A 14,956-nucleotide genomic window follows, 5' to 3' on the forward strand; every position below is an offset into this window, starting at 1 on the left:
AGTGAGTTTGGTGTGGAAGAACTTGACTGGCCTGTACAGAGTCCTGATAGAACACCTTTGGGATGAATTAGATGAAGGCTGTGACTTCATCACTGCGCTTCTTGAAAAATGGTCAAACATTCCCATGAACAGGCTCCTAAACCTCGTGGAAATCTTTCCCGGAAGAGTTGAAGCTGTTATACTTGCAAAGGGTGGACTAATGTCATATTAGCCCGGATGGATTTGGCTTTTATAGTGTGTACTGTTTGGCTTTACTGACTCACCCGTCAGCAAAAAAAGAAAGAATCATTAATCGTGTTGTACATTTAGCCAAATGGCACATCCACAAATGTCGATACACCTGCAGGACAAAAGTAGCAGAGGGGTCTAATCTGACCTACAACATGCACGTTTTCAAAGTATGAAAATTACATAGACAACTGCAGTTTTATGAAAATAATGCTGTCCTTAACTCGTCCATTTTGTCAGTCATACCAGTAGCTTCTTTAGTTCTATGGCACCGGAGGGAAGTTTGAGGTTTAAATAGGGAACTCAGTGGGTTACAAACCACCATAAACTTGCTTGACCAAAAACTAGTGCAACTAATTTCCATAATGACCAGACACTACCTTCCGATCTGACTCAAATAGCTTTCTTTACTGCTCTTACAAACCATCTGCTCTCTCTGGCTAAGATTTGGACGTTGTTATATTCAAAGTGAAGTGTCCTTTGCCCTTTAAGTGTAGTTGGACGCTGAGCCGTTTCCTGAGGACATTCTGAGGTGTTGTCTCTGTGATGGTTATCGTTGCCCCCTGGTGGATGTCATTTCACTATACTGTTTTGTAAGTTTATTTAAAAAAAAAAAAAAAAAGGAAAAAGAGGGAAATGAGGATGTTGACCTAGTATCGTTGGCCAAACAAGTGCTCACAAGCACGAGGGAAAAGCAATAGTTGAGAAACAAGTACAAAAAAAACAAAAAAACAAAAACATGGCTAGAATACTGGGACATAAATGACACTGGAAGACGTTTTTATAATAATATTCAGAAACAGTTAGTCGGAAGAAGGCTGGACAAATATTGTTGCAAATGACTCAGACAGCAACGCTTAAGGCACAAGTACTTACACAATTGGGGAAAAAAAAGAAAACGTGTCTTTAAACAAAGAGTAAAAAAGCGTAAAACAAACAGTAAACGGTAATAAAGTGCACAAGAAAACTGCCCCAGATTATTCCACTGGATTATTGACAACAGATTACAAACTATTTGCAGTGTTCAGAAGTCCTATGGCCTGAGACTAAATTTATCATTTTACAAAACAGGAACTGGAACAAGTACATCAGCGGATTATATACCTCAAGGGAACAGGGTTAATGGGTTTAATTAATTAATTAATTAATTTATTTATGTTTTACTAATCTACTGATCTACACTCCAGTCCGTTAGGTGGCGGTGTTGAACCTTTACGTTGGTTGCAGCCGCCAATCAAACCAAAACAGAAGGAGTTCCCTTTTTATTTTTTTTAAATAAACTTTATTGAGAATACATAAACAGTCAAGCCAATGTCTCAATAAAGTTTATTTAAAAAAATAAATAAAAGTGCACTTGCGATTTGCCCTTTGAAGGACGGTGGATGTTGTTGGCTAATCTTTCCAACAAACTCTACGCATCCACAAAAAGGAAAACAACTGTAGCTGTGACAGTCTGAGGTAAATTATTTGCGCTGTTCGCGTCGCGCTCTGCGTCTTTTAGTAATGAATGGACGGGAAGCTAAGCTAAGCTAAAGTTGAACTTCGTGCTGTGTCTGTGTTAAAGTTGTGTCCTGAGTCGCCCTCTCTATTTTGTTTACTCACAAATCTTCTCAATTAGCACAGTTAGTAGTTAGTTAATTAGTTAGTAAGGATTATTAACATTGGAAATGGACTGTTAGCTCCTTCCTGAACACCACCTGTCAAAACCCCCAATGTTGTACACAACTCCCTACATGATGCAGGATATTGTCATTATAGCTTTTTAATCGTACCTCCAAACCTAAAACACGTCTAAAGTGAGAAAAATGTTCGTGTTTTTCGTTTAAGTTTGAATTTTAAATTTCGAGCCCAAACCTAAATTCTACGGTCTTGGTCTTCAACTTAATTTTTTTTCACGGCTTTTATATAATTTACATAATTTAAACATGCACCAATAAATCTAACACAACGTACCATAAAGATAATATCATTAATTATTGATCTATCCGATCTCTAGACTGTCAGGGCCTCACATCCTGATTAAACCAATCGTTTAAATCCGTCTAATTTTAACATTTAGTCCACCTTTATTTATAAAGCACTTTAAAAACCACCAATGTGAACCAAAGTGCTGTACAGAAGAAGTAAATATAAGACACAAACACCAAAAAAAAGGAGGAAAAGACAACAGCAGCCATGCAATAAAAACCATAAGATAAAGTCAACATCTTCCAGGAAGTCAAAGGTCGAGGAGAAGAGGTGGGTTTGAAGAAGTGACTTAAAACTAGAAAAAGAAATAGGCCTGAGTCTGATGTGTGAAGGCAAATCCATAATCGTGGAAAAGCAAAAGCAAAACCACAGGATCCTAAAACGTACTGGTAGCAGACAGAGGCTAAATTGGGGGTAATGTAAATAAAACTGTTGAGAACTGTGGTATTCAAATTCAATTCATATTCAAACAAACTTTATTTATCCCTGATAGGCAATCAAAAAGAGCAAAAAACCTGGACAAAACACACAGTTGGACATTGAAAAAACTAAATAAAACTATTTCAGATAAGCTTAATATTTAACAAGTCATGTGCTCTAAAGTTACGCAAGCATCGAGTGCATTAATACGTCTCTCTGGCTGACTGGATACTTGTGGATATCGGGTACTGATATGAGAACCTCCCTGGAGGTTTGACATGGTTCAGATCAGATTTGTTTACCTGCTGAAAGGCCTTTTCTCTTTCACTCGGTTCAAGCTCCGGACAGATTTAGTTGCTTCTTTTACTGCTGAAATATACACGTTTAACTCGTTTGAATTATCACACGTGGACTACAGAGTGTCACAGTTCACAGTAAATAAAAATTGCAAATAATTGTAACGACTCTGGGGTCAATTTTTAATGTAAACACAAAGACTTATTAATTTTCTTCCATTTTTCGCTCAGAATTTTAAAGCTAACCTTAAGTTGTAGTGGATGGATGACGACAAATAGCACATTGTGATATGTTGTGGGTAGATATCACTTGCTAAATTATTTTAAACTTTTAAAAGGCAAGTATGAGGACTTAAACAGACTTAAACTGTTATGTTTTTGGTCACAGAGTACATCAGGAACCTTTGGATGAATTACACATTACCTCTATTTATTCTCCTTTTCTCTAGCAGCTCTCCAGCCAGTCGGCCTTTAGACAGAGTTGTTTGCTTCGTCATTTCTTAACGTTCGATTATTTTCTCCACTTCCTGATTGAAGATTGTGTGTCTCTCCGTGCAGATGCCTGGGCCTGGTCCATGGGTGTGAGCCGACTGGATGTCTTTTACAGAAGGCTGCTCCTCACCAAACTCTTCATCGGAGGATGGGGGAAGCCTGAAGACCTCAAGAGGTATGAAAAACAGACGAGTACGACGGAAAAATAACTCGAGTCATTACACTTTTGTCCTTTTTTAAGCTTCTGTCTTATTTAATTGACCAGATCACAAGATTAAAAACAGATTTGAACGTCTTCCTTCCTTCGCTGTGTTTTGCAGAATCTTTGAGTTTCGTAAAATCATCGGAGACAGAGAGAAGTGCAAGTCTCTGGTGCCTAAGGACTATCCCGTTCACATAAACAAGGTACACCGTCTCTTCTCTTTTTATTCACCACATTCAGCCATTTTTTTTATTTATATTTATGGCTTTATCTGTGTCCGTGCCCCAGACAGAGGAGTTCACCGACTGCCACATTCACGATGGGTTCTTCATTTCCCCCCTTGAGCACTTGGTGCCTGGGATTTTGCCGCCAGAGGCCGTCAAAGCCAGGTACAGAACATTTACTACAGCTCCTGTTGTAATTATCAAGCAGCAGCTTGTGGCAGTTTATGAAGAGGTGTTATGCAACCTGCAAAAACTGTATATGAACTGGTTCCACCTTCAGCAGCTATAAAATGTACAAGCATCTCACACAATCATGGTGATTAATGGTGTCATGAGTACCTTACATTACATTCTGCTCATAATACTTTTACTTAAGTAGGATTTTAAGTCCAGGGCTTTTATTGTGATAGGATGTTGATTGGATAATGGTGCGTTCCATTTGTACTCGGAAGTCGCCCCACAAAGTCGGATTTCCTAAGAGAAGATAAAATAACACTTTATTAATCCCCATTGGGGGAAATTCAAACGCTACAGCATCAAAAGTCAAGAAAAATAGGACACAGAGAGCAGGCGGCCAAAGGGGACATGGAGTCGGACGAACAATACAGTCAACAAGAACAAAGTGACAACAGTTGTGGATAAAGTGGCTGTAAAAATAGGCTGCGTGTCGGCTCCGTGAGGTCAGAGCTGTGTGTCGTCCAAGCTGCTGTTGTACACTTTGATGGCGGTGGACGCAAAGAAGCATCTGAAGCGTTCGGTGCTGAATTCCTACTCAGAAAGTCATAGATTCCTCACTACCCCCGAGTTTTTAGCAAGATGGCCGCTCCGCGTATCAACAGGAATTAGAAGCTCCTGTTTATTAGCTCGTCTGATTAGTTTCGTTTGCATTTAATCCGTCGCACGGACAGAATTTTTTCCACATACGTGTGTTAAAGTGCTGTTACAGTGTAATTTAAGTTTTTCACGTGTTATATAGGAACTACAAGCAAAATATCGATGGCTGAAAACAATAGCAACACAGTGAAAAACACTATTGTAGCAAACTGAGATTATTAGTGTATTTTTTTCTACAATTAAAACTTTTGAATATTTTTATAAATTTCCTCGTGACGTCTTTTAGATTCAATCACTGCAAATAATTCTAGTAAAAAACTCGAGTCGGTCCAAGTTCCATTTACAATTTGTGTAACTTAAACAGCCCAGATTTAGTTTAATATCATAATAACAATATTAGATAATATCAAGATTTTCACTCAAAAAGTGTAAATATTGAATACACCAAGTTATATTGGGACCAGGAAATCTTTTTCGTGTACGCGGCCATCTTGTTTTCCATCTTTTGTAACCGGAACGCCGATAACTCAGATGTGACATCATTTCCTGCTCCGACCTCCGAGGTAAATAGAAAGCAGCGTATACTCAAGTAAAGGATTGGACTCATTCGATCGCCGGTAAAAAGCAGCATATCAGAGGAAAGGTGCACAAATGGACCCAGTCATAAATAATGCATTTAGATCACGCTCTGAGGATTTATTATTATAGCAGCAAGTTTCCAAATGCAGATGCCACAGCTGGACTCAGCTCATGACCTTTCACCACCGTAGCTGATGAATAATGACGGACGCTCCACACGTGTCCGTGAATCTCCCGTGGGGCTACGTATTAATTCCTTTACCCGTCCTCTGATATGGATGTGACGACTACTGCAGCTGAAGCTGATTGGATAATTTCAGTCTATTATTGTCAGAGTCCAAAAATAGACAGATCTAGTTACAAATGAGTCACTCATGATGAGCTGTAGTGAGTCCTCACAGTGTGTTGTTGTTGTTGTTGTTGTTGTTGTTTCAGGTTCCAGTTCATAGTTCCTAAGAGGTGGCAGAAGGACAGACCAGTATGTATCCACTTAGCTGGGACCGGAGACCATGTGAGGACCCTTTAACCTTTTTATCAGCATTACTTGAAAATTAATGTGTAGCTACAAATGGATCGGTTTCAATAAAATATGACCCGTTGTATTGAAATTGTGATATTCAGGTTTAGATATTTAGGGCTGGGACACATTCATCATTCAATAGTTTTTCTTTTTTATTATTTTCTTTATTGTAGATTAATGCAGACGATATGAAACCTATGAAGGAACATGTGGAAATAGAATTAAAACTAAAAAAAAAAGTATGTTAAATAAACCAGAATTGGTTTTATATTTTTAAATCTCATGCGACACAAAAAATAATAATGCATCAAAGTCAATATTTTAGATAATCTTTCATACATCCAACACTCAAACCACTTTTTTTATGATAAATATTTGTAATCAAACTGGTATTTAAAGGGTTAAACTTGACAATTATTAAGTAATTGATGCATTTCATCAGGATTGAAGTTGATTTAACCCCCAAAAAAAAAATTAATCTATGCTCTATACTACCAATATTTTAAATAATCTTTGACATATCCAACACTGGCTTAAAAAAAAAAAAAATCCCCCAGCCCCTCCAACATTAATTTTATGGAAAATAACACATTTTTTATTATAAATATTCTCATTATGTAACTAAATGATGGCATTTAAAGGGTTAAACATTACAATTATTCAATAGTTGATATATTTCATCAAGATTGACCCAAAAAAAGCAATACATACATATATATGTGTGTGTGTGTGTGTGTGTGTGTGTATATATATACTATTTTTATAGCAGTTTTTGGAAGTGGACATTTTTTTGTTTTGTTTTGTTTTGTTTTTTTGACGCGAGAGGATAGTAAATTTAAAATCTGATGCTACACAAAACCTAATAATGCATCAAAGTCAATAGTTAAACTAATCTCTATTCTCTGAACTTTCTGACTCTTAACGCTGTTTGTATTTGTGATTCCCGTGTAGTTTTTCTGGCGTCGACGGACCCTGATGGCCAGGCCCATGATAAAAGAGGCAGGGATGGCTTCACTGCTCCTGGAGAACCCGTATTATATCCTTCCACTGTTCTTTAACGTCTGCCTCTTTTTAACCCACATGCCCTGATAAGGACAAAACTGTCCTTTTCCATTTTTATTTTTTTTAGCATAACTTAGTGGCAGTTCTGCTTTTTGCTTTCATATTTGGCAAATTTTGATATTTAAATCCCATCATGCTCCATTTTTACACCGCGTATCCTAAATTGTTATTTTGTTACCATTAAGGAACAAAAGCGTCCTTCTCAAAAACGCCCTAAAAATGGCGGAAATTACTAAAAAGAAAAAAAGTTGGTTATGATTCAGAGATAGTGTTGTTAGTTCATGGGGGTTCATAGTGATCTCTGCATTGACCTGTGTGTCTATGTGAGTGTGTGTAACTGAGGGTTTTTCAACTATATCTTTTATCCTGTTACTTAAAAGACAGAAAAAAGCCAAAGTGCAGTTTACAACAGCAGTTTCAATGGATGTCAATGGGTTTTAATGGGAGAGATTTTTTTAGTCGGTCACTACAAAATAAAAGTCAATCAAAAACAATGCTGCTACTAATTACTGACACGTGTAAGGCTCTAGTAATCTCCCCAAGAAAACAAAACAAAAACACTTTGCATTTGTATTATTGAAAATATTACAATTTTGTGTTTTGTTTCGGAAAAAAATTGGTACTGGCACATAAAGGGTTAAATTTCAGAAATTAATCAAACTTTTGATATTTATGATTAGTTCTGAAGTGGTTTAAAAGTAAAAAATAAATGAAAGTACAAAAAACACATTAACATGCTATTATTTTGGACGTTTTTGATGAGGACGCTTTTGTCCCTTAAATGGTAACAACGTAACAATTTTAAAATCAGGTTACGACGATTAATTGTTTAGTTTCCTTGAAAATAATTCAAGTTGACTCCTAATAGAAATATGACACTGATTTAATTTACTACTTCATGCTTCACTCGAAACAGGCCAAACAAAACAAACCAGCATAGATGGAAACAGCTCCTCAAACATGAAGCAAGTAGAGCGCCCCCTGGTGTCTGGCTGTAGTGTAGGTCATAAGCTCCACCTCTTATGTGTTAGCGGACGAGACTTGAACCAAACTAAATCACTAAAATATATATTGTCTGTGAATATTGTTTCATTCCTTGACTGATGTTTTACATGGCTATCGCAAACCCAAAGACCAACTGTAAGTCGCCTTCAGACACTAGTGACTATGATATGATATGATATGATATGATATGATATGATATGACCCCCAGACCCCCACCCCAGAGCAATGACATGAGCACACACACAAAAACGCTTTAGGAACAACTCAGACCTGCAGTATAATAAGGCTGTGTTTGTAAATCAAAAATGATTGTGAAGTAAACAGGGGTGTCCTTTGATTATTTAAGGCGGTCCTGTCTAAAGAATGTGTCGGACCTGTTTGTGATGGGAGGGGCCTTGATCCTGGAGTCGACGGTGCTTCTCCAGTGGCTGGAGAGAGAAGGATACTGGCCACTCGGAATGACCGGGATCTCCATGGGAGGATATGTGAGTGTCATTCATCAAACATTATTTCCTACAGGTGTTGCAATAAGTGACTAATCAAGAAAATGGTCCACGTGCAAATTTAAGGAGTTCACTCAGATTTCTTTTTGTCTGAAGCTTCTTTTGTCTGTGTCTTCGTGTCCAGATGGCGTCTCTGGCTGTCACTAACTGGCCGAAGCCGATTCCTCTGATTCCCTGTTTGTCCTGGTCCACCGCCTCCAGCGTGTTCATCACGGTAACACGTCGCCTCCTCCTGTTCATAAACACTATCAAATAGGAAGAAGTCATTCATTTATAAGTCGACATCACATCTCACGACTCATTTTCTACCACTTATTGCCTCCAGTTAACTGTGACCGACCTCGTGTTTGTTTGTTTTAGGGGGTTTTGAGCAGAGCGGTGAACTGGACCGAGCTGGAGAAGCAATATGCCATCAACTCGGTGTATGAAGAGGAGATTATTAAGATGCTGGAGTACTGTGGGGTAAGATATACGCTGGAGAAACAGTCCTCACATATCAAGCTCATACATGAACACATGGTTAGGTGTTAGGCTGGTGCTTAAATAATGGAAAACATACAGACTTGGTCCAAAAACATGCACGTTTTTGAGTTATGCACAAAATTTGACTGTCTGAATGCAGCATGACATGCAGCGGAGAAAATCTAATAACTGACAGGAACATGTCGTCCTCCTCCTTCACACTAGGTGGCGATATGTGTCTCGTCAGCAGGTTGATGTGGCCCCATTTCCAATTGAACTAATACGTCATATAATAAACAGCCAGAGTCGTCCATGTGTCAGACCAGCATCTAAAACAATAACACGATGGATCAAAGTACAGATTTTTTAATCTCGTACCTAATGCGTGCGCTATTTATGGTGCAGATAAGATGGCGCTTTCCCTCAGACGGTTCTTCTATCGGCCATGTTTACCTTCTTTATGTTTTTGTGTTCTGGGGTCACACACCAGTGCAGTGGTTGTGGAGCATGCACACACACTTTGTCCAGTTAAAGTCCGATTAAGGCGTATAGACGCCGGAGAAAATTGATTTCCAATCACATTAATCTCGGTGTCTTAATCCGATAAGGAGAACTCAGATTTTAGTCAGAGTAACGTGTTTACATGCACTTAAGTTGTCCAGTTAAAGTCGGATTAAGGCAATAATTTGTTTTTTTTCACATGCATGTAAACGTACTGTATTTCTAAGGCATTTTGTGATGTGCAAGTTGAACTGAATATTAATTTAAATAATATAAATATGACTAAGACTGACGTGACGTCACAGCAATAGAGCTTCGGGGGCGCTAATTCAAAATGAAATCACTGAAGCACTGAAATCTGCGTTGCTTTTTAAGCCTGGTTGCTACCGTTAGCATCAGCACCAGTGCCGTTTTGGTGTCGGTACCCATCACATGATCTTTAATAATCCGTCAAAACTTCTGTATCGTTTTCAGGCTGATTCCTTTAAGATGGGCCCAGAGCTTCTGAAGAACGTGGAGTCTTTAGAGCATCTCCTCGACATCTCCGGAGACCACGGTGTGTCACGGGTGGCTCAGCGCTCCACAGCAGGAGGGGAAGGTCGAGTAAACGTGTTCCTGTCGTCAGGGAACAGCAGTGAAACAAACGTGGACGCTCTGTCAAGGTAACCGAATTAAGTTGACACTTATTTGTGAGGCCGACACATTTTGCAGGAACATTTCTTCTCTACATGAGGGAAGATGATTTTAAACCACAGCTGCTAGAAACACTCAAATATTTCATGTCTTTGTATTTAAAAACTTGGGTTAGTTTTAGTTTCTTTTTCACATGGGGACACAACAGAAGCCCTGAGCGCCCATGCGTTCATACAAATTATTTCCTCCGTCTTCCGGTGATAACGAGGTCGCTTCCTGTTTTCTTCAGATAACGAGTTATTTAGCTCATTATCGAAACTCATTTCCAGAAACACTTGATCACAGGGGCTGCACCAAAACGTGTCTGATCTGAGCTCACAATTAGTTTTAACCTGTTTCACCAGTTTTTAACCAGTGTTGCATGTGTCTCCCTACATGTACAATATTCAGGGTTTAAAGTGTGTGATCCGATTAAAAAAACAAAACAAAAAAACATTTAACTCAGCTTTCCCTCTCCAAACTAACATCATTAGCCAATCAGAAGAAGACTCGGGATGGGTCTTAGGAAACTTGGTTGATCCAACTGATGCTGCATTCAAGCATCCGTCAGAAAAAATGAGGTCTGAGTTGTCAAACTCAGAAATTACTGCTTCCAAATTAATAATAATAAAAAAAATAGCTGCTGCACATATTTTAATGTTCATAAAAACGGTGACAAGACACCAAACTTATTTTTTTCTCCTACAAGTTGACCTGTAACGTGAACAGGAAGTCTGAAATCTCAAATCTCGAAAAATATAGAATTTCCGAGTTTTCACGAAGGCATCATCTAAGCCAGTGTTTTTTTCTTTGAAGTCACTGTGTAGGCTGACCTTTCTTTAAAGAAATAAAAGCCTTGTCGGCCGGCGGACGTCTCTATTTCCTTATTCACCAGAAGCACAGAGGAAAATTTCCACCACATCACTGTTGTCAGAAAGATTTAAAGTAAAATCATGGATGTAGGCGAATGTGTAGTAACTGCAAACTAAGGACTTAAAAATAGTAAAATTAAATTGCTAATTGAATAAACGAATTGAAATGAATTACCTTGACTCCAAAGCTGCTTTTCTTGGCTACACAGCAGTAGGCTATTATTATTGTCATCATTATTATTAGAAAGAAATAATATGTGAACACGTGGCTGCTTAGGGCTTCTGTGGGACACGTCTCCTTTAGAGACTGTCATTAAGAAGCCTAATAATGGTCATAAAGGACATTAGAAAGTGTTGAGCTCTCAGACCTCAGACGTTTTTCCATTGACAATGTTGCATCGGTTTGATCTAAAATACAGATTTTTTTTTTTCCTTCCTTCATTTTCAGAAATCTAGATGCTCATAAAACCCACGGGAAGAAGAGGAAGTATTCGGCCCAATTCTGTCTCCCGACGTCGCACAGAGAGTCTATAAGTTTCATGAAGGGAGTGATGGACGAATGCACGCACATGGCCAACTTCTCTGGTGAGTTAAATTTACAGGCGTCGTGTTCACGTTTTAGAACAACAACAAGAAAACTCAAATACCCCCAGAGGCCTGTGGACGAGGCACGCACACTGCAGCAATCCCAGGTTATTGGATTATCGGCTTTTATTATCATTAGAGAGCACAGGTTGTGCAGATTCTCAGCAAAAAAAGGTAAAAACTGGAGTAAAAAGAAAGTTAAGTTAATGGAAAGTTGTATAAATATAAATAAAAATATAAATATGACAATGGGATTTGCAATTATATGTGCATTATTGTAGAAATGATCATCCAGTATTGATGTAGGTTATTTATAAGGGGGTTGTGGAGTCATGTGGGTGCATAGGTTTAATATGTTAGATGGTGGTTATTGCAAAATGTGCCAAATAATTGCTTGGTTTGCTTCTTCTGATGGTGCACCCATGACTGACATGATTCAATTCGTAAATACACCAGTAAGACATAAATAAATAGCTTTGGCTTGGAGAGATTGTCTACGCCGACTATGGGCTCATTATTTTGACTGTCACGCTGCCAAACATTAGACTATATGTCCCAGATCCAAGATTTTGTTTGTTTTTTTTTTGTTTTAAAAAAAACAAACAAAACAAAAGCACCATTAAGTTATTTTCAGTTTTGCTTCTGCTTTCTGGTTTTTGTTTTTGCTGTGTTTTCAGCATTCGGGGCGGTTGGGAGGCTCCTCAGCTCGAGACTGTTGAATCTAGGTTAGGTCTCTGAGGAGAAGGGCCAAACTACAGACCTCCCTCCTGCTCCAGTTCCAAGTCCGTGAGCCAGAGGGTTTTTTTTTTTAAGCACGACTAGAAGGGTTTTCGTGAAATGGAGGCAGCGTAAACTTCTAGTTATTTCAGCTTTCTGAAAAGATCTGATCTGGTTTTGATCCGATCACTTAAAAGACAGATGTGGACGCACTGAAATCACATCTGATCTGATCTCATTCCTTTAGTAGTGTGAACGCAACGTGTCCTGAGTCACGTTTAAGAGCTGCTATACTCAAAATAAATAAATCTAAGTAAGAATTTACAGATGAAAGTGTTTAATATGAGTCCGCAAGTGTTACTCTGCTGTGAATGACGTGCTGCTGCTTCTTCTTTCGTTTTATGGCGGTTTGCAAACGACCTTTAGGTGCATTATCGCCACCGTCCGGACTAGTAAAGACTCAAGCGCGAAAAGTATCGGGAAGCGCGAAGGTTAAAGATATCGATGAACTGAACCGGTTCTTTTAAGGAACCGGCTATCGATGCCCATTTTTTTTTTCATGTTGATGCACGAGCAGCCGTGTGCGGTTAAGTTACATATTTCCTCGTTTACATCATTTTTATTATCTGAGATTACAGTGTGTGTGTGGAAACTTCCTGGAGTTATAGTTTGAGTTTTTGTGCAGGTCAATAAATAATAACTCAACAAGTGAAGCCAAAGTCGTGACGCTCACTCATAAAACAGATCTGTTCTCCGTTCTGGAGCCGCGGTGGAGATACATTAGAGACGACAGATGTTAGAATATTCTACTGGACGCATCTTTAATTCTAGGTCCAAACACACGTACCTAAAGCTGGCCATTATGACGGATCAGATCTTAACTCAAGGCCCGTAGAGATAAACATGTGCTCCTCTCTGTCCCAGTCCCTGTAGACACCAGTCTTATCATTGTGGTCCAGGCCAAAGAGGACGCCTACATTCCTCGAACTGGGGTCCTCAGTCTGCAGGAGATCTGGCCGGGATGTGAAGTCAGATACCTGAACGGGGGACACGTCAGTGCGTACCTGTTTAAACAGAATACCTTCAGGTGAGATGTCAAAGCCTGGTACAAGTTACACATGCTAAAGCAAAAATATAGATGGCATTTATTTATATTTTATCCCAAATGTTGAATTAGTCCTAATAGACAACACAATTTGATTTTACTTGTGTATTTCAACCTTATTGATTTGAACCTTGACTCTATTTGTCATATACCAAACAAAGACAGTATTAAGCTTTTAAAGTTAAATTAAAAGTGCTTTATTTTCAATTATTTATTTTCTGTAAAGACAGTGAACATTTGTGCTGTGATGCATATCGACACCCTTTCAAAATAAAGTCTGTTTATTCAGGTTTTTCAGAAAACATAAAAAAACTGAACCAAATATTGAATATAAGATATTTATTATAAGAAATATTTTTCTCAAAAAAATCACTTAGGCTGTTATCATTATTATTTTTTACATATAAGAAAAACATAAATAATAGTGACGACATCAGTAGTAATAATGTGTAAGTGTTCTATACAACAAAACGATCAAAAGAAAATAAAACAATGGTAATAAAAAAATAATAAACAGAAGTTAAAAAAAAGCTAATAAATACATTTTTTAAAAAAGTAGTAGCAGCTACTTGAAGACGTCAGGTTATTACAACATTCTCATCCTCCAAACTTCAGCAAACTTCTTTCTTTTCCCTCTAACAATATACACAAGTCTTTCCAATGCAAGATCTGTTGCAATGTCCTTTAACCATAACTTTAAAAAAGGCAATTGTATATTTTTCCAGAAAAGAGCTGTTGGTCTTCTGGTTTGAAGGAGTCCAAAGTTAATAAATAGTGATTGTTTAGAATTAATGACCAGAGTTTCAGGGCATTTACCCAGGAGACAAAGTTTGACTTACGGGGGATTATTTTTGCTCCCATCATCATTATTTCAGGAAGGTGATGATAGGAAATAGATTTTTTTTCTTTCATTTACATGAATTGGGGCAGAATTGTAGGATTAAAAGAAACATGCAAACTCAAGATACATTTATTTTTTAATGCATTTTCTCTTCTGTGCTATTCTTTTATCATTTCACAAACATTTTCATATCTGTTTCATCTATTTGCAGGCAGGCCATATATGATGCGTTCAACAGATTCTGCCTGAAGTATCCAAACCTGCACTAGCCCAACAAGGCTGAATCCGTGTATTCCCTGTCTGCGCACCAGGACCAGAGGCTGGACATGGAAAATAATATATATATATATATAAATATAAATAAATAAAAACTATGCCTTTAAGCCTCGTCATCATGTATGACAGTTAAGAGACAACGATGTGCCACGAATTTACAGGCAGCTGCCCACAGAAAAAGTTCAGCCGAGCACAGTCACTTTGTCATCGTTTGTATCGGTTCCACAACAACAGGCTGAACGCGGTCCACAGATTTCCACCGTTCTCCCTCACCTTTAAAATGTATGATTAATAATTAGCTGTAGTATATTGTAGTGCGTCTAACGTACTTTTAATGTCCTATTGATGTCATTTGCAACTTTTGACCCCGTGTTGAATTGTCTGTGAGAACACGCTTTTGAAGGTGGAGACCTCAATGTTTTTGTTTTATTGTGAGTCCAATAAACAAGACTGACAATCACATTGTATCGGCTTCATAATTTGTTTTTCTTTAGAGGAGACACTGATATGAGAAAAAGGGAGCGCTTCATCTTTTATTTGGTTTAACGATACGATCTCAATGGAGTAATTGCATGTAATTTTGTAATTTTCA

General features: G+C 38.1%; 1 protein-coding gene across 1 annotated transcript; it reads left to right on the plus strand.

The window, feature by feature from the left end:
* The first annotated feature begins 1,522 nt into the window (after nt 1–1,522).
* On the plus strand, nt 1,523–14,824 carry abhd18 (abhydrolase domain containing 18). Its single transcript, XM_047585938.1, has 14 exons — nt 1,523–1,686; nt 3,471–3,579; nt 3,725–3,809; nt 3,895–3,995; nt 5,679–5,754; nt 6,715–6,799; nt 7,938–7,965; nt 8,177–8,315; nt 8,458–8,547; nt 8,694–8,795; nt 9,771–9,958; nt 11,289–11,425; nt 13,067–13,229; nt 14,300–14,824. The coding sequence occupies exons 2-14, from the start codon at nt 3,488–3,490 to the stop codon at nt 14,355–14,357; spliced, it is 1,344 nt and encodes a 447-aa protein (XP_047441894.1). The 5' UTR covers nt 1,523–1,686; nt 3,471–3,487; the 3' UTR covers nt 14,358–14,824.
* The last annotated feature ends 132 nt before the right edge of the window (nt 14,825–14,956 follow it).

Source organism: Mugil cephalus, chromosome 5 (genome assembly GCF_022458985.1).
Source record: "Mugil cephalus isolate CIBA_MC_2020 chromosome 5, CIBA_Mcephalus_1.1, whole genome shotgun sequence".
Taxonomy (NCBI): domain Eukaryota; kingdom Metazoa; phylum Chordata; class Actinopteri; order Mugiliformes; family Mugilidae; genus Mugil; species Mugil cephalus.

Excerpts from the sequence above, each read along its gene's own strand:
- abhd18 (XM_047585938.1), top strand. The coding sequence starts at position 3,488 with ATGGGTGTGAGCCGACTGGATGTCTTTTACAGAAGGCTGCTCCTCACC. Across the intron at positions 7,966-8,176 it reads CGCAAACCCAAAGACCAACT|GCGGTCCTGTCTAAAGAATG; the intron begins GTAAGTCGCCTT and ends TGATTATTTAAG. Across the intron at positions 9,959-11,288 it reads AACGTGGACGCTCTGTCAAG|AAATCTAGATGCTCATAAAA; the intron begins GTAACCGAATTA and ends CTTCATTTTCAG.